Source organism: Cyprinus carpio, chromosome A24, assembly GCF_018340385.1.
Source record: "Cyprinus carpio isolate SPL01 chromosome A24, ASM1834038v1, whole genome shotgun sequence".
NCBI classification, from domain to species: domain Eukaryota; kingdom Metazoa; phylum Chordata; class Actinopteri; order Cypriniformes; family Cyprinidae; genus Cyprinus; species Cyprinus carpio.
In genome coordinates this window covers 4248270-4272378 of record NC_056595.1, presented here as the reverse complement: position 1 = coordinate 4272378, position 24109 = coordinate 4248270, and the positions used below count along the sequence as shown (strand labels likewise).

At 36.7% G+C, this 24109-nt stretch overlaps 1 protein-coding gene across 1 annotated transcript in view; it reads left to right on the top strand.

Annotated features, from left to right (window-relative positions):
- The window catches only part of LOC109059312 (double-stranded RNA-specific editase B2-like), a 162506-nt gene that overhangs the window by 125983 nt on the left and 12414 nt on the right, over positions 1-24109 (top strand). Inside the window, exons 4-7 of the mRNA XM_042714068.1 lie at positions 13040-13154; positions 21397-21565; positions 23267-23418; positions 23643-23811. Coding sequence (XP_042570002.1) covers positions 13040-13154; positions 21397-21565; positions 23267-23418; positions 23643-23811 — 605 coding nt within the window. The remainder of the gene's footprint in view (positions 1-13039; positions 13155-21396; positions 21566-23266; positions 23419-23642; positions 23812-24109) is intronic.

Genomic DNA, 24109 nt, shown 5'->3' with positions numbered 1-24109 from the left:
TTATATTCCATCAATATATTTATAATAAAAAGTCAGACTGTTTTAGTGTGCTGTTTTGAACCCTTTTTAGCCCTTTTTGCCCTTCAAACAACTTCATGACATGTACAGCGCAGGCATTTATGGTAATCTGGTTTGCCTCAGCACCTCAACACGAACAGAGAAACTCCATTTCCTGCATTTCTAAATCGGAGCTTCCCTAGCATTGCTGTGTCACTCAGTATATGCAACACTGACATTCTCAAACCTCACCTCTGCTAATGGAGATCACACTAGTGTACGTACCCCCACACAGACAGATAAATGAATAATGACAGCTTGCTTTTAGTTGAAGGAGACCAGATTCTCCAAGAGCTCCTTTCAGCTCCCTCTGCTGTTGCACTTATGAATTTGCTCACAGAGCTAGAAACCCATTAAGATATTTTGGTGCAAGTGGAAATGGACATCTCTCTCTGTGCGTGCATCAGTGACTGCCATGTCAAATTAGGACATTTCGGTTTTTCTACAGTACCTCTAATGACAGTCATAAGTGTCAGTGCACAATTCAGAGGCCGACACACTGTCTGCAAAAGAATTCCCTGTTCTTCCACTATCACCACACACACAGCCATTAACCAGAATTGTAAAACATCCTTTAGTAGAAGAACTCTTTCCCAGAGAGAGCTGGAGGGTGGGTTAGTGAGGTCTGACCATGGCAGTTAACTTTACACATCAGCTAACACCCTGCAATCATAGGTGGAGCCGTTGGGACTGCAGAACAGGACTGTAAATCAAAGCAGATGTTGTACAAGTGTGTATTAGGATGTGAAGGTTACATCTCATAACAATGGCATGTCCCTGGTGATCCACGCGAAGAGAAACAGCGTGAAGTAGTGATACTGTAATTGACTTAGCATGTCGCCCCACAAAGTGTAAGGCAGCCTGGTCAAACCAGTGGCTAATGAAGGAAATCTGTGTCGTGAGAGGACACGGATTGATATGCAGGCTTAATAAATGTCAGACACGATGTAAAACACATCAGTTCATGGGCTGGAGTTTCTGAGAATGTTGTGTTAATACAACAAATTGAATGTAATTGAGTGAAGGAAGCATACAGTGCTCTCGGTCCATTGTCATTTCTTCCTTCCATTTCAGTTTCTTCAAATGTTTGTGCCATCCTGTTCACATTCATTCAGGTCTGGCTTGTAGTGCTGTTTAAAATCATTACTGGAGTCATGTTAGGTGGAACACATTATGTGAATGATGAATCACGTTATCTGTTTGTTAAATCATGAAGTATTGAATGCTGTTACTGGATCAAAGTCTCTCCTCATTTCAAATGAGAATACTATCTCAACAGCCGTTTATGAACACTATTAATTTATAGTACACATTAAAGCTAAGCTTTTAATATCTCATTCTGTACACTAGAGTCTCCAGGTGCACAGTGTCCTGGACAAAAAGATTTAAATGTTTCAGACAAGATGAATCGCTGTCTGGCATGAGATTTCACTATGGAGGTAAAGGTTAGGAACATTATCTTTCAGTAGTACTAAAGCTTCTGGATCCAGAAATTGTAGCTGTTTCCATCCACCTATTTTATACACATTTTGGGATATCGCATTAAAAACAAAACATACACTGGATGGAAACGCCAAGATCCGGATAAATTCTAAAGATGTGCATAAAAATATACAGTATGTGCTAAATTGAGACAGTTAAAATGTTTTATCCGATAAGAAATCATGTGCAAAAACTACTATGGAAAAACATTTACCTAATAATTTCTCTGTATGCATCAAAAAAGTCACATGACTTTGCATGATGGGATGGAATAACTAGAGTAACCAGTGGACAGATCACGTTGCACAGCATCTAAATGTTGTTTTGGTCATTCTAAAAATTCCTGAGCCAAAGCTTGTCATCAAAGTGTTTTTTTTTTTTTTTTTTTGCCTCCCAGAACTGTCTTACACAACTGCATTCCCAAACAGCAGGCACCTGCCTCCGAAAGCAAGATGACAACCTTTATTGCATTTTGTCGGCACACTCTGAGGTGCAAGTATATTATTATATACAAAAAAAAGAACCACAGTGGCTCTCCAAATGTAGCAGATTGTTTTTTCTTAGTGATATTTGCTGCCAATTCACCAGGAAGCTACGATTTTGTTCTCTTCATCTCACTGAATGAAAATGGTGCTTTATTAGCATGTTTTATGCATTATTACAATTTTGCACACAAGTTAAATTTGCAACTTTGGATGAAACATAGCTAACTCTCTACTATCAGAATAAAGTCTGGTCCATCTGGTCCACTTATACAACGAATAACTTGTGAACAGTAAAATAGCAGCATTAAATTTTCTTTTAAAAAAATATTTGTAGCTCTTTCTGACTGTATCTATGATCCTGAAATTTTAAATAGGCGCTCACAAAGACAGAAAGCTGCTTCACACATCAGTATGTTCCAACCAAATGACTTACTTGAGGCACTCTGGCTTTACCAATCTCCAACACGGCACAACGCTCATTTGACATTTTCCCTTGATTCCTTGTTGACTGTTTAGAATTTAAAAAGAACACCTGAAGCTATGAATCAAATGTCAGGTGTGGCAATGTAGTGGAACTATATCAATACCGAGTGATATATGCTCTGCTGGAGGGTTTTTTGCAAGGCTAGGATCGGCGCTTAGGGGTGTCTAGATCATTCGACCTTGACAGAAAGGGCACTCAATGAAAAGGTTTGGTGCTCTTGCTGTACCCAAGGGTTGGACAATGACATGACTGCTCTTTCCTTTCCCACAAGCTGTAATTGCTGAAATTGTCATCCTTTTTCAAACATCATATTTTTACACTCTAAAGCTCAGAATTTCAGGCAGGGTTTACTGGTAACCAGGTTTGGCAGCAGATATGGAGGGTCTGTTCAAAGGAAAGAGACTGGGTTTGAAGTGATGTCTGGGATGGTGCACACTGCTCTGGCTGGTATCTTCAAGCGAAGCAGACGTTATAGAGTTGTGATGTTTCTGGTTGATGGTCAGAACATTCTCCCTTAAAGATGATGGCAAAATGCTACTTCACAGGGCGTTTGAATGCATCTCATCTCCGGTAGCACATGAAAGGTGCTTGTCAAGGCAATATTTGAAGTAGTGCATGTTTTTCCTTTGGTAGGTTGATTTGTTTGGATGCAACACCTCATCCTAAACAGACACAAGTCATGCAATACTTCAAAGCATCGAGTGCCAAGTAATTTTTTTCTTTCCAGACTGAAAAATTGGTGTGTGAAGTGACAAAATCACAAGCAATAAAAATACACGTATTTTAATTTTTAAACTATGTAGTGTTAGAGTTTAGACTGTTCTCTGTGATTTAGCTTTTTTGTCAACTGGTTAACAGTCCAAAAATTAACTATACAGCTTAATTTGTGAGATCTATTAAATTGAAGTATCACAAACATCATCTACTTAGGACAAAGTAGAAATTGCAATATGAATTTAACCAGATATATTTTACTTGGTTGCTTGTCATGACCAAGTAAGGGTTTAGCATGTTCAGTTAGCCTCTGCTGTTCCAGATGCTGTCACTACACAATCTGTTTCTAAAAATAACAATTTTGTGTGTACATTGATGGCCATTCAAAATTCATTTAATCAACATAATTACAATATTTTTTTTAAGCAACATAATTACAAGTATTCTTTTTTTTTTTTTTTTTTTTTGTAGGGTATAACAATGAAATAGATTTATATTTCTTCCATTCTGCCGTCTATGTTGTCATAGTTCATGATCATTGCTGGTGAATTATTTGTGACTGTGTATTAATATTGTTGTGGCTCTAAAGCACTCTGTCACATGGCATTTTCAGCTCAGGCAACTGGCTTTAAAACTTCTGAGATTTCATGAATAAAGATGGCAGATTTCACATTGTACTTTCCGGGGTTTCTGTGTCAGCTAAGCAGCCATCATTGTGATAAATAGTAAAGCTAACATATAGCTTGTTGCAGATATCATATATCTCTCTTTGATAATAACAATCTTGTTTTGTGTATGTCATTTGTTTTGCAGAGTTAGCTGCATTAGCTGGTAGCATTCGCACATTTTGGGAGTAATGATGACAGTGTTTTCCGTGGCCTTTCCGTTAGCAGGGCTCTTCACAATCAGGAGTGGATTAATGAGCGACGTGTGAACAGCATTTATGGTCAGACAAGGGTCGGCCTGAGAGGCGCTTGTTAAGAGAACATCACACTCTTTCCCTCTCTCCGTCAATCTTTCCTCTTCATCTTCCCGTACCTCCTCTGTTTTTCAATCTCCCTTGCTAACTCCCTCACACTCACAAATTAATTTTGAGGGGCAGGTCATATTATGCCTTTGAAGGAGCCTCTTCCCTGTCCTCTTTATTTGATGCATTATGTATAAAGACCTTGATGTGTGTTTTACACACGCTCTGGCATTATTAAGCCATTTTTCCTCTTATCCGAGCTTTTCTATCTTGACACAAGGGTTAATCAGGTGGGACTCATACTGAGCCTTTAAAACAAGCTTCCTCCTACTGGGGCCTCAGGTTTTTTTAACCACTTTTTCCACTCTGCAAACCAGGCCATACACACTGTTGGTGTGGTCACATAGTTTTTAAAAGTAAGTCAGGAGTAAAGGCACAGGATCAGTGAAATGTACCATGGCACCTCTTGATGCACAGATAATGCCAAGTTGAGTGCACATGGAGAGAGAATTAAGACCATGCAGGGCAAAACCACCATGGTGCCATGATAGTCTGTGGCGCAGATTGAACTGATCCTAAAAGCTGCTTTCATATCTGTGTGCCAGGTCTGTATGATCAGATTGCTTCACTGAAGCAGGACAGTTATTGGGCGTCAAACCCTGCAACCTAACTGCACACATGAAAGCACACACACACATACACACACACACACACACACACACACACACACACACACACACACATGCATGTACACTCCCTCCTGAACAACATCTGTTTTATACGGCTGCAGAAGTGCATGATGAGTCCATCTGTAATATGATTATGATCCTCACTGCAGGTTTGTTAGTGCGCATCTGCGTTATGGCCTGGAAAATAACTTTTTTTTTTTTCAGCTTGTTTGGTTGTCCGTGTGTTAATTTGGTAACTGAATCAATTTTCATGCTAAGACTATTTCTACTCCTGAATATTTGGTCCATGTATGCTAATGTATGCTAACTAGTTAATAGTGAATAGTGTTTCCTAATCTAAAGTGTTACTGTAACTTTGCAAGTACACATCAACATATTCTACTAACCCTAATCGTAACCTATCAGTCTACTGGTACTCTATCAAGAGTTAGTTGACATGTACAGTAGTTAAAAAATAATGTAGTTTCAAAGTCACTTATAGTTAGTAGAATGTCTAAAGTGGACTTTTGTAATGAAGTGTGACTGAACAAAGTGAACTCTGATGTCTTCGCATAAAGCAGTGAAAGCACCCTAAGGGGATGTGTTCTTTCATTCAAAAATAGCTGGACAGAGTACAACGTAAAGGAATGGAAGAGAGATTTTAAAATGTTCAAGCTGAACTACTTTTAACTTCATACAGCATCTTAAAAATGCAGTGCTCATGACGTAATGCAAAAGACTTGTAGAATAGGGATCAGAGGCATCCACTTTGATGTTGATGTGTAGATTAGCCCATATCTTTGTTCTAGTCTAATAGACATCACGTCTTACAAAAGTTAGCTTTCATATTACATTTGATTTTAAGAGCTAAAAATCAGGCCAGTGCTTTATCAGGTTGACTCATTCCTCCGTGACCACCTTCCTGATAGTAGAGGTCATTTGTTCCAGGCCACAAATTTGTCATGATTCCTGTAGGCTATAGGGGTCAGGTGCAGGGCTATAGGCTATAGGGGTCAGGTGCAGGTTAGGTTACCCAACTCTCCTCCAGAGTGTTGAAGGACCCATATCAAATTTTTGGGCATTGGAAGTCTTACAGCAGACAGATGAGAAAGCATTGTTTGTAACGACACCGGTGGCCTGGCCAGGCTGATCTGACTGACAGCTCCCCGCTGATAGAGCAGAAAGCGTGGCCGGCTGAAAATCTGTCTTGCAGGCTGCAGGGCCATCTGGACCTTCTGCACACTAAAAGGTTGGACACGGTTTGAGGCGACATCACAAAGCTATACACAGTTCATTTTAGATGGGTGGGGGCTTCGTCAGCAGTTTCCTCAGTTCCCCTTTTGGTTCACACAGAAAGAAAGGAAAACAAACTGTAAAACAACATAAACAGAAATGAAAGAGCGGGCTCCTTGTAAAGCCAAGGCTGGAGACAGAAACAGTGAGTTTAATAGCATGGGTAACAGAGAACAAACAGGAGTGAAATGTGTGGCACTGGGGTACCTGCCACTTTGAGATTTTCCAAAGCTCCTGAGGCAGGCTTCCAACAAATATTGATTTTCAAAGAACCCACCCTGGGCAGCAGGGCGGAGGATGATATAGCCATGGAAAGACACTATTAAAACTTGGTGAGTGAATTATTAAATACATCTATAAAGAAATAGAAGACATGGCCCCATTTCTTTGCAGGCACGGCTGCTCTGTTGGGCCCTGATAAGCCATGGGGGGAGGCTTCTGGAGAGATGGCCCTCACACGCGCCGTCGTATGATTGGATTCTCTCAAACTAGAGATTGTAAAGCACAGAGTCATCACAGCTACGCTGCTAGGAGATATATGATGCTTACGTCATACAATGGAAGCAGTTAATTGCGGGACTGTTATCCATAGTTTGAAGGATGTTGAGATTTATTGACATGGTCTGTACAATAAAAGCATAATGATATAAATGCTAATTTCATAATTATATAAAATCCCTTCATAACTTTATAACTTCTGTATGGGTGAAGTCGGTTGGTAAGCAGGGTGTGATTCTCTGGCAAGTTCTAATACTGTAGAGCTAAATCCTGACCTTCTTCCTGTCTGCTCACCTGGAATCTGAGAGCAGGCAGTGGAATTCTCTGCATAGTCTGTACGCTTTTCCCTGCAGAGGAAATCATGCATTGCCAGGACCCTTTTGTCAGCAAGAAGCCCCCAAGGGATAGACTTCTGGGTCAGGGATCAGTCAAGAAAATTTCCCTGTTGACATTTGTGTTCCTGGCACAGTATTGACTTCTAAGGAGAGAGGACAGCAGCAGTGCTACTGACATTCTACATTACCTTGGGAATATGAGTTCTGGAAAGAGAGTTATAATGAAACTGTTTAAAATGTTATGCAATTGATGCCTTATTGTAATATAACTAAGATAATTAAAACTAAACCTCTACTTAAGCCTAAAAGCTTGTTCACACCAAGGTCGATTACTATAACGATAAAGGTAAAGAGTTGATAATGAGTCTACACCTATAAAGGCACAAAGGAACAAACTCAGTGAATTCACTTTCAGAACAAATTTTTCAGCTGATCAGTGATAAAAACATTGGCAGCCAGTCAGAATCCTGCTTTAAAGAGCTTTAGCGTTTAAATAAACAGATGACAAAACTGCAGCGCAAGATTTTATTAAACAGAACTTTATCATCTGCCATTGTGGACGCTAATATAGTTTTTCTTGGTGTGAAGTCTGTAATGATTTTCAATTCCAACCAGTTTGAAGCTATTAGATTTAAGAGCTTCTTCAACCCTGCTGAAGAAAAAATAAATAAAATTCCTGGTTTTACTTGATAGGTGTCACAACAAGGGGTTTTGTCCATTTCCCATGTACCCCTGCCTAGGAACTCTTTATTGCACCACACCTGTTTCATATCAGGAACACTATAAAAGTTGCACACATCTACACACACATCGCTGATTATTTCTTAGCCTGTTTACATGTTTCACTGTCTAGTTTCTGTCTTGCCTTGCCTATGTATTTTGACCTTGGATTGCTTATTGTATTACTCTTTTTGCCTACTCTTGGATTATACCTGTTTGCCCCTGTTTTGACCCATGCCTGTTTATTACCACGTTTTTGTCTATTAAATGCCTGCTGATGGATCCAAATGTCTAACGTCTTAATCAGCACGTTACAATAGGTGTGACATCATTATTGGCAGTTAATGTTAGAGACCTTGATATTATAGAAATTCCTTTTCTACCAAAGCAGACCTACGTTGAGTGAAAATGGAATTATTACTAGTTACAAGAGGTAGTAAATATAGCAGGATCTTGTTTTAGTGCAGTGTGGCATGTCATGTTTAATTTTAAAAAAAAATTTCTTAGAAGAAAGAACCACCGCACATCACAACTGAAAATTGAGTGTTTACTATTGTCATTTTGCATTATTGACACACTATTTTCCTATTTGATACTGTAAAGTTGCTTTGACGCTATCTGTATTGTCAAAAGTGCTATATAAATAAAGGTGACTTGACATCACAAGATGTTGTTCTGTTTGTCTCGTCACATGATCCACACCTTTCAAACTGAAAGAAGTTGGATTGCAGGTTTTCGCTGATTTAACTGAGGTTTTTTTTTGCCTGATTATAATTTAACAAAAAAATCTCTAGCAATGTGCCAGAGACTAAATCACAATTTTCTGCTTTTGATTTTTCAATTCCTTTTCATGGCCACTTTTAAGATATTAGAGTCCCTTTTGAGTGCTCTAAATATTTTATTCCTGTCTTTGATAACTAATTTCAGTCCATTACCTGCAAGAGTTTTCCCTTTTGCGAATCAGTGTGACATTATTCTGCATTCAGATTTGTGAATACAGATTTATGCAAAAGACTTCATTATTGTGGCATATTTTCAAAAGGAATCAAATGATTTGATTGCCATTAATGGTTCTTGGTGAGACAAGTCTTTGAAATTTAACAGCTCATAATGTGCTGTTGGCATGTAGCAATCCAAAGACAGAAGCCACTTAATTTCCCTGAAATGGCCAACGCTGGGGCTTGTTTTCTCTCCATTTATCTCTTTCTCTTTGCTTCTTTCCTTCCTTCTCATTTACTCTCTACCTCCTTTGTGTGTTTGACTGTGTGTGTTTATATTTGTGGTGCTGCACATCAAGCATCATGATTACTTTTACTTAAGTAACCCTTAGTATTAAACCCTGTCACATTACTACAGACATACTCAATATGTCAAATTATGTGACTAATAGAGAGAACAGAATGAATCAAATACAAACAAACAACCCAGAACATCCAAGCAAACAATTATTAATGCTCTAAAAATAGCTCAGAAATCCTGGCAACACCCTAGCAACAGCACAACATGCTAAAAAACACAGACAACACCTTAGTAACTGTTTACCAATGTCATTTCAACTACCAAAGCAACCACACTAAAAACAAAAACACAGAGACCACATAACACCATCCTAGCAACTGCATAGTAACCTCACTGAACAGCCTTACAACAATCATATAGCAATGCCATAAACAACCATTAAAGGGTTAGTTCACCCAAATATTAAAATTATGTCATTAATGACTCACCCTCATGTCGTTCCAAACCCGTAAGACCTCCGTTCATCTTCGGAACACACAGTTTAAGATATTTTAGATTTAGTAAAAGGGTATATAGACCCACCATTGGAAAAACTACATAATTAAAACATTCCACCACAAGAAAAGCAATAAAAAAACATCATCAAAGTAGTCCATGTGACATCAGAGGGTCAGTTATAATTTATTGAAGCATCGAAAATACATTTTGGTCCAAAAATAAACAAAAATTACGACTTTATTCAGCATTTTCTTTCTTCTTCGGGTCTGTTGTGAACGTGACTGCTGTGCCCTGTTGACGTAGCGACGCTGCTGACGTGTTGCTCTCTGGTGAGCCCAATAACAAAGATAACACGTCAGCAGCGTCGTACGTAGGGGGAGAGTGAAACCTGTGCGCTGAACACTGATATTTTTTAACGTTTTTCTGTTTCGGCCAAAAAAAGAAAATGCCATTTTTGGCCGATAATTTTCAGTAGCCGAAATTCTGGTGCATCCCTACTAGCAACCACATAGCAGTGCCTGAGTAACCACCCAGAACACCCTAACAACTGCATAACAACAAATTGAGATTCATTCAGAGCATCTTAGAGACCACATAGCAACAACTTAGCAACCTCACTGAACACCCTAACAACACCACAATACGCCAAAACCCACACAGAGCACCTTAGCACTGTGTACCAATGCCCTATCAACTAACTAGAGCTCTCTAGCAACCACATAGCAACACATTAAAAACACTAAGATCAACTTGGCAACAAAGCAGCCTGAGCTAACCATCCAGCACACCCTAACAACTCCATAGCAGCAAGCTGAGATCCACAGAACATCTTAGATACCACATAGCAACAATCTAGCAACCACATAGCAACCTCCCTGAACACCCTAGCAACATCACAACATGTTAAAAACCACACAGAACACCATAAAACTTTGTACCAGTGCCCTAGCAATTAACCAGGGCTCCTAGCAACCACACAACAACTGCAGCAGCAACTCCAGCAGCCACACAGCAACTCCTCTTTAGCAGCTGAATAGCAACATAGCCTAACATCAACACTCTAGAAACCCCCAAGAACACCACAGCAACTGAATAGCAACATGCTGAAAACCACACAGATCACATAAGAAACTGCATAGCAACACGCTGTTCAGGTTTAGCAGAAAATGTTCAAATGTAGCTGTATTTCCAGTCACCAGAGGTGAATGCTGGATCATGACCGCACATCTCCAGCACATCTCGGCGTCAGTCCAACCATAGCTCACGCCTCTGTCTTTGAAGTGTGGAAATGTTTGGCATCCCTCTTAATCCTTTTAATATCACCAATAAAAGATGTTTTATTAAGGTGACATTGGGATTAGTGTTTAATTACCACTGAGAGGCATTTAAATATGTCTGCTGGCTTGGCAAGCTCAGGCGCTTTACTGTGTGTTACTGCTCGCTAAAGCAACCAAACCTTAGATTAATGATGACACCATCATTTTGTTCATACGTTTAGGTATTACAGTATGGGACATTTCCAGAGAGTTTTGTTGCTGTATACAGCTCAATTGTTTACTTACAGATGTTGCTGTGCATTAAACTTGGATAGAACTATCTGAGCATAAAAAAATTTTAATTCTCGAAATAGAGTATGAAAAATTAATATAAAGTAAATTTTAAAAAAATCCAAAAGAAGACAAGTACTGTGCTTTTGCCTTTGTAGGGCAGTATATGGAAGTAAAATTATGACAAATGTCTTTTTTTTTCCTCCCTTAGAAACCTGTTCTAATGAAAACTCTTAATGCAGCTCAGTGCATTAAGACAGTGATATTAAAAGACCAAATACAGTATACAGTTTATGAATAAAAAAATATTAGTTGTGCGTTGTTTTTACATAGAAACCCATTATTAAAAAAAAAGTAGCATAGGTATTATTGGTTTTCTGCTAAATGTCTTTCAAGGTCCACAGACAGGCACATGCTTGTTGTGTTATGACTGTTCTCCAATCAGATCATCAATTGCTTCATACTGTGAACATCCTCTGTGAAGAGATGCATCTGTTTTTGCCCTCTGAACGCTTTGCCTCCATTTTATTTCACCAGACGTCTGACTGACCCCTCAGAAGTCAAAATTATCATCTGGCACTTTGTGTGTGTGTGTATACTGTATGAGTATGTGTTTGCCTCCATAAGCCACTAATTGACACAAACAGCAACATAATATCATCAGTTGTGGATGTGGTGTGAAAAATCCACTCGCACAGGTTCAGGAACAGCTGTATGGGCAGGATGGGCCGAAGCCGTCTGATGAATGCAAACGCAGGGTCCAGGTTATTTTTCAGCCTGGCAGCCTGAACTCTGAGCTCAGAGCGATGGACAGATGGTCCATTTGAGACGCCACCAAACTAATCACGCTATTCCATTAGTGAAAGTGTCTCAGATAAACGGCTGACCGTGAGCGCGCCCGTGGTCTCTTCTCCTTCCAATTACTCTATTGATGGCCGGTGTTTTGACACAAATTAATTGGGTCACCATGTTGGTGTGAGGGAAAAAATGCCACGGGCAAAGTCATTGTGTGATCAGGGAATAGCAAAGCTGTTCGCTGAATTTAATTGATTTGAAATGAAATATGCATGATATATATGATTTATGAGATGTAAAATCTCTATTATGCAATATCCTATCTGTATGAAGTTATTTCTAATATTAATGTAACAATAACAGCAACCACTAACAGAATAACACATATAATTGTTTGTTATTTTATTTTATTGCTTTACAGAACATTAATTGTTGTATATTCAAATGCTGAGACATTTAGTATTTTTTTTTAATAAAACAATTTCACATATTTTATTATATATTTTTCATGTGTTGTCTATTCTTTGAAACTGTGAAACAAAATAATTAATGAAAAGAGGGCATGCAAACATTGTAATGAATAAACAGTTTTTATTTATAACATTTTATAATGTAATAATAATGTATAATATAAATGTATAATAAAATAATGCATAATGTAAAATTTGATAATACTTAACAGATTAATAATGCATTAATATAATATAATATAATATAATATAATATAATATAATATAATATAATATAATAAATAATATAATATAATATAATATAATATAATATAATATAACAGTTTGATGTGCAATTTAAATTCTGCTTCAGAACTTTTTTTTTTTTTTTTTTTATGGAAAACCCTGTGTTTAATTTGTATTTATATTTTATTATACATTCACATTCAATACATTCACATTCAAATTTAAATAACCTACTTAAATAACCTAACTACTACTCTGAAAAACTCTACAATAGTTTTAATTTATAACAGTTTTATAATGTGATGTTTAAGAGATTATGCTATAATATAACATAATATACTAGTTTTTTTTTTTTGGTGCATTCACATTTGAATTTACATCACCTACTGATCTAAAAATTCTACAATATTTGCTGCTTAAAATTATTATTGTAAGTTACTAACCATAATTTTTACTACTGTATGGTGTGATGATATGGTACACAAACACCAAAATATCTTCTATATGAACATATATTTTTAATAAGGCAACAAACTTACCAAGAACCTGTTGTGAATTGCAGGAGTTTGCAGATGCAATATTCCACCTGGTGCGAGAAAAGTACACAGAGCTGGCCGGCTGCTCCTCACTGCTGCACGCACGTCACAAAGGCCTGGCGGGCATCGTCATGACCAGAGGTATGGCATCATTTCAGTCTGCTATTAATTATTTAGAAAGTTCAATAAGTGGAGAGAAAGCACCTTTAAGTCTCTGAGTGTGGAGCTTTGTATGAAATATTTAGTACTTTATCACCTGTGAAAAGGCAACAGACAAAGATGCACATATATCAGAATGGAGTCAAAGAGCAGATGAAGAAAGACTAAAATGATTTACAGGCAATGACGTCAATATTAAAGGTGATGTGTGCAGTATTTCCAGATGTTAAAATACTTTGCCTTATGATCCCAGATTGATATTGAGTTAGTTCTATTAGTCTTTCACAGGCTGATTCCCCTGAAAGGTGTGAACACTGTGGCTCTGTGGCGCTATGAAAACACTGTTATTAGATTAAGCATCCAGGCATCCTTGCATAGCAACAGATCAACCAGTGACGTGGGTTTGGGGTCTGTGAAAAAAGAAAAAAACTTGATTTGTTTGGATGACTGTGAAGAAGTCACTTTACCAGTACGTTGCTATGTGGTTGCTAGGGTGGTTGAAAAGGCATCGGTATGTTGTTGTTAGGGTGTTGTAGGTGGTGTTTGGGGTGGTTGCTTTTATCCCCCAGATGAAAATCACAATGCTCACATGATATGAAGTATTATTCAGTCCATAGACCAAACGGTGTGGGACAAGTTACATGCCAAAGTTTAATATTTATTAAGGGCTTGGAAAAATAACGCTTATTTCTGTGATCAATTTTTGTTGTTTAACTTTTTTAACATAATAGTCACAGCTAAATGTGACATTTATTATTTTTTATAGGTTTATGTGAATATCGTTTTAAGTTTACTTTGCAGTTAAAAGTTGTTAATGTTCTGTAATTGGTAATAAATGATAGATAAAATCAATATGATCATTTCAGTAATTCTGTAATGTTAAATGGCTATAATTATATTTTATCTTATTAACAGAGGCATTTACTTAGTAAAAATATGCATTTAAACAAATATTGAAAATTGAAATTTAAAATACTGTCTTTGCTGTTTCTACATAAATTTGGATTGAAATTGTATTATGATTACAATTTTTAATGCTTTGTGCCATTTGTGCCATTAATTGTGCCATTGCATAAAGTGGTGCAAATAATCACATTTTAATTGACTTTTTTTTTTTATACTTGATAAACAGCCCTAATATTTAGGGTTAAGGGTTTGTTTAAATCAGGGTCATTATAGTTAACTAAACCTGAAACTAAAATTAAAATTAAAACAATGTAAAAATGTTGTTCATTGAAATAAATAAATGTTAACACAAATAAATGAAAAATAAAATCTAAAATCAAATATATGGAAAACTTTTTTCTGACTTAAAAAAAAATTATATTTTCCTAAACTATATATATATATAACTAGTATATAATATATAAAAATATATATATATATATATATATATATTATATATACTATATATATATATATATATATATATATATATATATAAAACACTAGTATATAATATATAAAAACACTAGAACACTGGTACAAATCACTAAGACCCCAGTATAGCAATACTTAAAAATGCAATACAAAAATAATAGTGATACTTGCCTTACGTATATTTATCGGTGTATTGTTGCTAAAATATACAGTATATCCCAAGATTATGAATTGGCTCAGGTGCCTAGCAGTGACAGGTTGACGGGATGTTTCAGTGTGTTTGTGTAAGACCCAGCTGCAGGCTTTCAGGCTTCATTGCAGGATCAGTATCAAGTTTTTCTTTTGAAGACCACAGCTCATCAATTTAGACTTCAGTGAGATCTGACCTAATCCCTGTCCTCGCTGCTCTGTCTCGCTCTCTTTCTCTCCTTCCTGCTCTGTCTGCCTCACAGTAATTGCGGAGCATGTTTATTAAGACTGTTATCTTCAAAGATCCAGACATCGGTGCCCAAGAATTTGTGGCAGGCGAGCAGACACGCAAACTTGACAGAAACACTGGGGGTTCTGTTCGCCGCTCTTTGAGCATCTATTGAATCTTTTAGACTGGTATGGGCACCGGTGGAATATTAATGCAGGTCCAACTTTGAACTGCGGGACTTTCGCAGAGGGAGTCATAACCTGAGCGAGAGTGCTCCTCACAGGACTCTTATTGGATTATTTCATCTGCTAACGTAAAAGAAACAGACACCGCTTGAATCAGATGGTGTGAATAATCTTATTTCTACCAGGCACGGTACGGATGCTGGGATACAGGGTTTTGAACATCAGATGCACAGTTGGGCTGGTAAAGGGAGCCAGATGTGTCTACTTCCACTTAGAGAACAGATGATTGTGATTAGAGCAATTTGGTAGTGGAAAGAAAAACATTTCCCGTGGTGAAAAAAATGCATATTAATCTCAACCAAGGTTCTGAAAAGTTTTATTCTTAAAATGAGGTCATGTAGTTATGGATACAATATTATGTTACTCCCTTGTCAGCATTTGCCAGTTCATAAATCACAGTGCTTTTCCTAAATATTTATGTAAATGCAATATTTACAACTTTAAAGTACTACTTTTTTTAAGTTCAATGCAAAAAAAAAAGGTATCAACTTAAAGTAAGTATTCAACTTGAAATGTTAAATTGTACTAAGGGACTACTTGGATACTTAAGTTGACTAAACTAAAAAAATTTAAGGCAAGCACTTACTTTTAACTGATGATTCTTTTTTTTGTAGTCCACAACAAGGATATTATAATTAATTATAATTAACTATAAAAACATGTTCCTTACTTGAAATAAATAATAACTTAAATGAAATAAAATAAATAAAATGAAATTGTGCATTTCTCATTTTAATTAAGTTTAGATTTATATACTAAAATAAAAATAAAACTGTGATAAAAAAAAAAAAAACAATATATAAATGACAAAAACACAACAAAATTACTAAAACTTTAACTAAAATTAGAATGAAAATGGGTGGGGGGTCAGATTCTATATTTGACAATCATAATACTTATTTAGTGTCTTTTTGTAGATATAGCTTATTCTCTAACCATATAATTTTATATAAGCGTGTCATATTTGCACAAAGGTTTCCATTTCAGTGGGAATTATGGAAAATAGTTTGTAATGGTGATGACGTGCACCGTTTTGACCTTATTTTAAATTAAAACATTTTATCATGCAAGAGCAACTTGTAAAGGATCAATTCATGAGCCTCTTTATTCCTAATTGCATCCTTTACCCCTGAAGAAAATAAGTTAAATGCAAATTCATCAATTTTCATAAATAATCACTTTCTGCATTATTTTTTTTAACCTAAATACACTGTTTCCTTTCTAGCCAATCCAATATGGCCTTTCCTAGACCTCCCAAAGCAGAGGATGCATAAAACCACATCTAATGATTCCTTATGATTTGATGGCCTCATAAAGGAGCTGATGAACTGCATTCTTTCCTTGTTTTGTGAAACCAAACTCATTTAAGAAATGCGGGGCTAATGATGCTTGTTAAGCTCATATCAACATATGGGCTTTCCCCTGACAGACCTCCACTAGAGTGACCCATGTGCTGATTAATATTGTCTTGCACAGACAGTGGCTGTGTTCACAGTGGAATACTAACTCACCACTTACTGAATACTGCACTGAACACGCCACTTTCTAATGAAGAGGTACAATCTGGTGTGGTGACAGCAGTGGTGAAGGTTAGAGTGTCTGTTGTAGTCTTGTCTCTGTCTCTGTATTTTTATTTTTATTTTATTTTATTTTTTGGAATGTGTTGTTTAAAGGTTAAATGTTTAAAAAGAAAAAAGATATTTCTGACCTAAATTAAAAAATAAAAATGTAAATTTATTCACCATTAGGCCATCCAAGATGTAGATGAGTTTGTTTCTTCATCAGGTTTGGAGAAATGTAGCATTGCATCAGTGTCTCATCAATGGATGCTGTACAGTGAATGGGTGCCGTCAGAATGAGTGTCCAAACAGCTGATAAAAACATCACAATAATCCACAAGTAATCCACACCACTCCAGTCCATCAGTTAATGTCTTGACAAATGAAAAGCTGCATGTTTTTTTTTTTTTTTTTTTTTTAATAAACCAATTCCTATTTAAGATGTTTTTACCTGTCTAAACTGTTACTTCTGGTCAAAATATGAGTCCATAATCCATAATAACACTTCCTCCAGTAAAAAAACAAAACAAACAATCCATCTCTTGTTGTTTCTCACATCAAAACCCACCAAAATATTTGTTTAGAACTGTTTTAGCTTGTAAAGGATGCTTCATATGTGCTTCTTTCTCTCCTGATACAAATGAGATGACATATTGCAATATTATGGCTAGAGAACTCTTATTTCAGCCGAAAGGAATGGTTTGAAGTTAAAAATATCGTATTGGTGAATTTGTTTCTTACGTGCAGCTTTTTGCTTCACAAGACATTAACTGATGGACTGGAGTGCTGAGGATTACTTGTGGATTATTGTGATGTTTTTATCAGCTGTTTGGATTCTCATTCTGACGGCACCCATTCACTGCAGAGCATCCATCGATGATCAAGTGAAGCAATGCTAAATTTCTCCAAATCTGTTCCAAATATTTGAAGAAACAAATTCAGCTTTGGATGGCCTAAGGGTGAGTAAATGTTCAGCAAATGTTTTTTTTTTTTTTTGGTGAACTATTTTTAAAGAAAATAATTTAAGGCATATATAGTGTGCTGTGAGTTCCTGTAGTGCAGGAACTTTTCGCACACTTGCCTTTGATACTGTGATGTTCTCTTTCCTGTTTTTTACACAGCGGTCTGCTGAAGGGTAAAGAGAACGGCAGTCATGTTCACATCCAGGGTGTTTGCCTTTGTACCCACCTCACTGGCACAATGTGCTTTCTCAGAGATGTTGATGATTATTGCTCTTCTAAAAGCAGCAGTGCCCACAGGCCTTATCACCCCCTCACACCGAGAGAAGAGCCTTTACAACAAATTCATGCCGGTACAGAGAGAAATGACTACACAGTCTCTTTTCTTTCTCTCTGCCATCGCCAGATTGATCTAAACTATCATTAAATGGAACAGCATGGAGAGAACAGGTTGGGAGGGTGAGGTGGTTGGGGCCTTTTAACTTACTTTTTTTTCTAATGTGTTTTTGCTTTTGGGGATTGTTGAATAAAGATGCCTGAACACAAAACCTGGGCACGCCGGGTCCCTGCTGTGCACTGTACCAATGCATGCTGGGATAGATCAGGTAAGGCAGGTGGAGACTGAAGCAGAACCAGCTGGCATTTGTCTTCAGAGGAACATTTGGGACGTTCGAGTTCATATAATAGTGTGTGAAAAGAAGAACATAACTCAGCATGATGGGTTTGTGCTGGGCAGCTGCATTGCTTTCCTCAAGGATTTATTTTTGTCTGGAGTACCGGGAATCTCTTTTCCCTCTCTGCATGTTACATGCAACAATAATGCTGCCATTATTGTCAAAAATATATTTATTTATTAATTATTTATTTATTAGGAATGTATTCTCACACAAATGAAAATTCTGTCAGCAAGGTGATATTTGGAAGAATGTAAATGACACATTTTTCCTCAAAAAATAATTGCAATGTGGACAAATAAAAATGACAAATAAAACACATATTTTTATATTTTGTAAATAATTACATATCATGTAACATATCATATATCATGTAATTTATTCCTGTGATGTAAAGCTGAATTTTCCAGTCTTCAGTGTCACATGATCTTCAGAAATCATTCTAATATGCTGCTCAAGAAACATGTCTGATTATTATCAATGTTGAAAACAGTTGTGCATCACAATATTTTTGTTGAAACTGTTACTTTTTATATATTTTATTTTATTGTATATTTTGATGAAAAATAAGTTTAAAAGAACAGCTTTTATTTGAAACAGAAATCTTTTAGAATATTATATTTTTTGTCACTTTTGATCAGTTAAATGCATCTGTGCTGAATAAAATTAACTTCTTAAAAAATCTGATTACAAGTTTTTGAATTTGCATATATAATAATGATAATAATATAATTTGTGTTTAGAAACATACATAAAAAATAATACAGCAAGTGATATCAAAAAGGCCAATAAGTCTCTTAAAATAGCAGATAATTGTACCTTTTTTGTGACCTTTTTTATCTACAATTATTTATGATATTTCATATTTATGATTATTAAAAAAAAAACGTAAAAAATAGATTTGAAACCTCTCATGTATTCACAGTTTAAGAAATATATATGGTGTTTTTATATGCACCTATCTCAACATTTTTTTTTGTTTTGTTTTTTGTTTTTTTTTTGCTCGACATCTCCGAGCTCAACATGGACACTCTGGACATTCTTTTTTTTTTTTTTTTTTTTTTTTCAGAACAAATTAAGGCATGTGTCCTTGGAATGCCGTGAGGTTGAATACATGCTTGTCAGAATATGAGTTTATGAAAGAAATAACCTTTTAAACTCACAGTTTATATGAAAACATGCAGTGTTTCACAGTTAGAATGTCCAGTAAACCTCATTTCAACAAGTATGAAAATATGAGCTATTGACTGCTTTGATCTGGACTTATGGTTCCGTTAGACCCAGTCTCTCTTTTTCTGACTCGCGTTCATCTATTTCTGCTCTTCTCATGGTCTCTCTCTCTCTCTCTCTCTCTCTCTCTCTCTCTCTCTCTCTCTCTTGGTTCAGCAAGCAGTGACTGGTGGAAGAATGGATTTCAAAGGCTATGCCTTTAACCCCACCTCAATATTAGTTTTTATTATTGTTATTGCCAGCGAGCCGTGCTGGTGGCGGCCGGGCCACGGCGTGCAATTCCGTGTGGGCCCCGAATGATAAAAGCTCATATGTTGCCTCTAGCCTGCAGGTCTACATGAGGCAGTGAACACTACATTTTTGAAGCGATGGGGAGATATATATTTTTTCCAGCACACAGAGCTTGATGGTTAAGCATGCTGAGACATCCGCTCACACGCTTGAGCTGTTCTCAGTGCAGAAATCCCAGCGAAGCCTGTATCATGGCCGAGCAGCTGTGAGACAGGTACAGCGGGCCGTGGCAGGAGGAGATGCTTTGTGCCGGGGTTGTGGGTTTCGTCTTGCTGTGGCTGATGAAAATGTCACAGAAAAGCTTTGTGCACTGATGACCAGCGCGGCCGCAGCAAGTTAGGAGTTCCTCATCCTTGTGTAAAGAACATCAGCAAAGAACAGCTTTTATTGTGGACTACAGCAGAATTTATTGCTGTATGTCTTGATAAAAACCTTGTGCATGCTGCTTTTTTTTTTTTTTTAAATGCCACATATTTTATATTTCGTATTTTTCTTCCAACAAAAATTATTAAAATGTGGTTTTACATGATACTTTTTTGTTTTTCTCTCTCTCTGTTCCTGAAGCCTTGATGCAAGTATACAAATGCAGGTGTCAAATGCTTGGCCAATATAAATACAGAATACAGTAAAATAAATAAATAAACCTGTAACTTTGTGAAATATAATTACAATTTATAATAACAGTTTTAGATTTTTTTTTTTTAATATTATTTTATTTCTGTAATGCAAAGCTGAATTTTGAGCATCGTTACTCCAGTCTTCAGTGTCAAAAGATCCTTCAGAAATCATACTGATTTGATATTGATTTGATGCAGAACCTTTATTATTAGTAGGAGTATTTGAAACAGTTGTGGAGCGTATTTTATTTATTTATTTATTTATTTATTTTTGTGGAAATCATAATACTTTTTTTTTCCTTAATAAATAAAAAGTTTCACAGCATTTATTTGAAATGAAAATATTTTGTAATATTATAAATTTCTTTACTGTCACTTTTGATACATTAAATGCATCCTTAATTTCTTAAAAAAAAAAAAAAAAAATCTTCCTGACTCCAAACTCTAGTGCCTGTCTTAGAATTCATTTTCTCTCAGAAATTGCTTCTAAATTTCAGAAATAATTACGAAGAAATGGCAATCTCATTGAATTAAACATTAAATGAATGTAGAAAGATATATATATATATATTATATTTTTTTTGTTTTTGTTTTTTTACAGTTTATCTTTAAGATATCTGTATGTAAATGACCTCTGTTATGTCTGGCTAATGGTTCTTCACATGTTAAATTTAGGACAACCAAGGCCCGTTCACACCGAGAATGAGCATTTAAAGTGTCAGATGACAATACTGCAGTGTGCGCTTATAATAACAGAACATTATCGTGCGCTAGTGTGAACAGGCCTATGTTTGGTGTCGGATCCAATATTAGAAAGCCATCATATGTGTTCATGTGTTTATCTTAATCAGGTCTGGATCTGAGACAGGCCCAAGTGGTGGCGCTATCTTCCGGCACTAAATGCATTAATGGAGAATATATCAGTGACCAGGGTCTGGCGGTCAACGATTGTCACGCTGAAATCACCACCAGACGAGCCCTGCTGCGGTTCCTGTACTCCCAACTAGAGCTACACCTCAGGTAAATGACACAGAGTTACATTTTATTATTTATACATAAAGATAACATCATTATAAGCACTAACCCAAACCCTACCACTATGCCATAAAGAAAAAACTTATTTTATTTATGAGTCAATTTTTTTTCCTGGTGAGAATGCTCCTAGTGGGAGGGTTTGTCAGATTTAGCTTACTTCTGAAGACAAACTTGTACATGCAATTCAAAATGGATAAACCTAACACACGCGCACACACACACACACACACACACACACACAATACAGTAGCTTCACTGTGTTAATTGCGATATTTTGATGCACGGAGCAAAATAGATTGTATTTTTTCAAAGAAAAAGCTTTAAAAAAATAAATGCATGCAAGAGAAAAGCATGATGTATATATGCACAAATGAAGTGATTTATTATGATATGCATTACATTTGCCTAAAACACATTAAAGGGGTCATCGCATGCTACATGCACTTTTACAAGTTGTTTGAACTGAAATGTGTGTTGGCAGTGTGTGTACACAACCACCCTATAATTGTCACAGTTGTGCAATATATAGTAACATTGTAACAAAGCCACATTGTGAGATGTAAAGTTGCAATTGCAAAAGAAACAAAGTGATATATAAAGTCACAGTTAGAAGATATAAAGTCATAATTGTAAGATATAGGGTCACAATTACTTTTTTTTCTTATTTGGGTGGGCTTCCACAGTAAGGTAATCTTTGACCCATTAACTTCCATAGTAAGTGCATTATTGTAAACAAGATATTTGCTCATTTTTTTTTCACACCAAGTTAAAATTATTTTCTGCTCTAATCAACAGCATGTCATATTGAGCCTGAAAAACTCCCCTAGAGCTTTAAGCAAACAACACATTTTCTCAGAGAAGCACATTTCACACCCAACGAAGGATTTAAATGTCCGTTCCAAAGGGTTAATTCTTGGTTCTCAGAGAAAGCACATTATCATTTGAGTCTGGTCTGGTGTTGGAGGTATCACTGTGCGGCAGCAAAGACTCTAAATGTCTTCCTCGATGTAGCAGATTGCTGCATTGAAAAGCCTGTAATGTCATATTTGCATATGCGTCTTCCCAGAGTGCATTATCTGCCACTAAATGGGCCCGTTTGGCTGAGTCTGGAGTCTAGTTTGAAAGACAAATCATTATGTTCGGCAAATAAAATACCACAGCACCTTCCTCAGTAGACTGAGCTGGAGCAGCGCGACTCCACCCTTGACATCGCAGGTCGTTTGTGTAATTAGCACAACTTAGGTGCCAATTAGCGACGATGATGTTTGTGTGTGTAATGTGCTCCCCGTGCACAGTTCACCTCGTGCACTGTTCCGAAACGTCTTTTGTAAGATGTCAAATTATGATGATATGTGTAAAAGTGAGGAAACGCCGTGTCCTCTCTACAGCTGACTAGCTACAGATCATCTGGGTTAAAGAATTACAGCTCGCTGTTGTCTCCGCCATTTATATTCGCCTTGGAGTAATGATTTGAGATTGTGTACCGGAGAGAGAAAGAGCGTGCGAGAGGGGAATGTGACAGTGATGGAACTAGCCTTGGTCACGGGAAGGCCAATATTTGTCTCCTTTGTGTCCTCAGCCCATTATTAGCCCGGGATGTGAGCGCCGGATGCCTTCAGATGTGGTTGTTTCTCATGTCTCCCTTTTCTGTTCTCTCTTCCCGCCTGCGGTCTGTGATCACTCTGACAAGAGGAAAGAGGACTGGGAGCAATCGATCTTCGTACGGCACAAAGATTCCTGTTTGAGACTGCGAGAGAACGTCCTCTTCCACATGTACATCAGTACGTCGCCCTGCGGGGACGCCCGTGTCAACTCGCCGTATGAAATCACCTCCGACTGTAAGACTCTTCACTTGTCTGTATCATCTCTTCTGCTTGCTTCTGTAAAACATTTAAGAATCTAAAAAATACATTTTAAAATTTCCATATTCAAAATACTATATAAAACAAAATCCAAACTTACACTGTTTTTTAAAAAATTAACCCAAAATTATTCTTTTTTTTTAAGAAAGAAAAAAAAACGAACAATGATTGATTATACCACATTTCCGGATTTTCCACAGTGCACAGCAACAGACACATGGTAAAGAAGTTTCACAGCCACCTTCGCACAAAGATTGAATCAGGGGAGGGTACGCTGCCTGTGAAGACCACAGGTCCCATTCAGACTTGGGACGGAGTCCTTCAAGGAGAACATCTCATCACCATGTCATGCACAGACAAGATTTCCAGGTCAGTATCAAAAACACGGTTCAACAGTCACTCTTGGACTTCTGTACAAAGAAAAGACAGTAATTAAACACAGGTCTCAGCTTTGTGTCTCTGGACGTTCCTGCTGTGAGAAGACAGTAAATGAGAGGTCTGATTCCAGTCTGGGACGATAGAGCTGATGGTCTGAAATAAAGTGTTTTGAATTGGAACAGACTGGACCCTCCTACAGTATGTAGCAAACGTTTAAGTTTGGATCATTCAATTTTGATCCTATATAATATGTTTGCATTTTTTTTTTAATGTAATATATATCTGATTT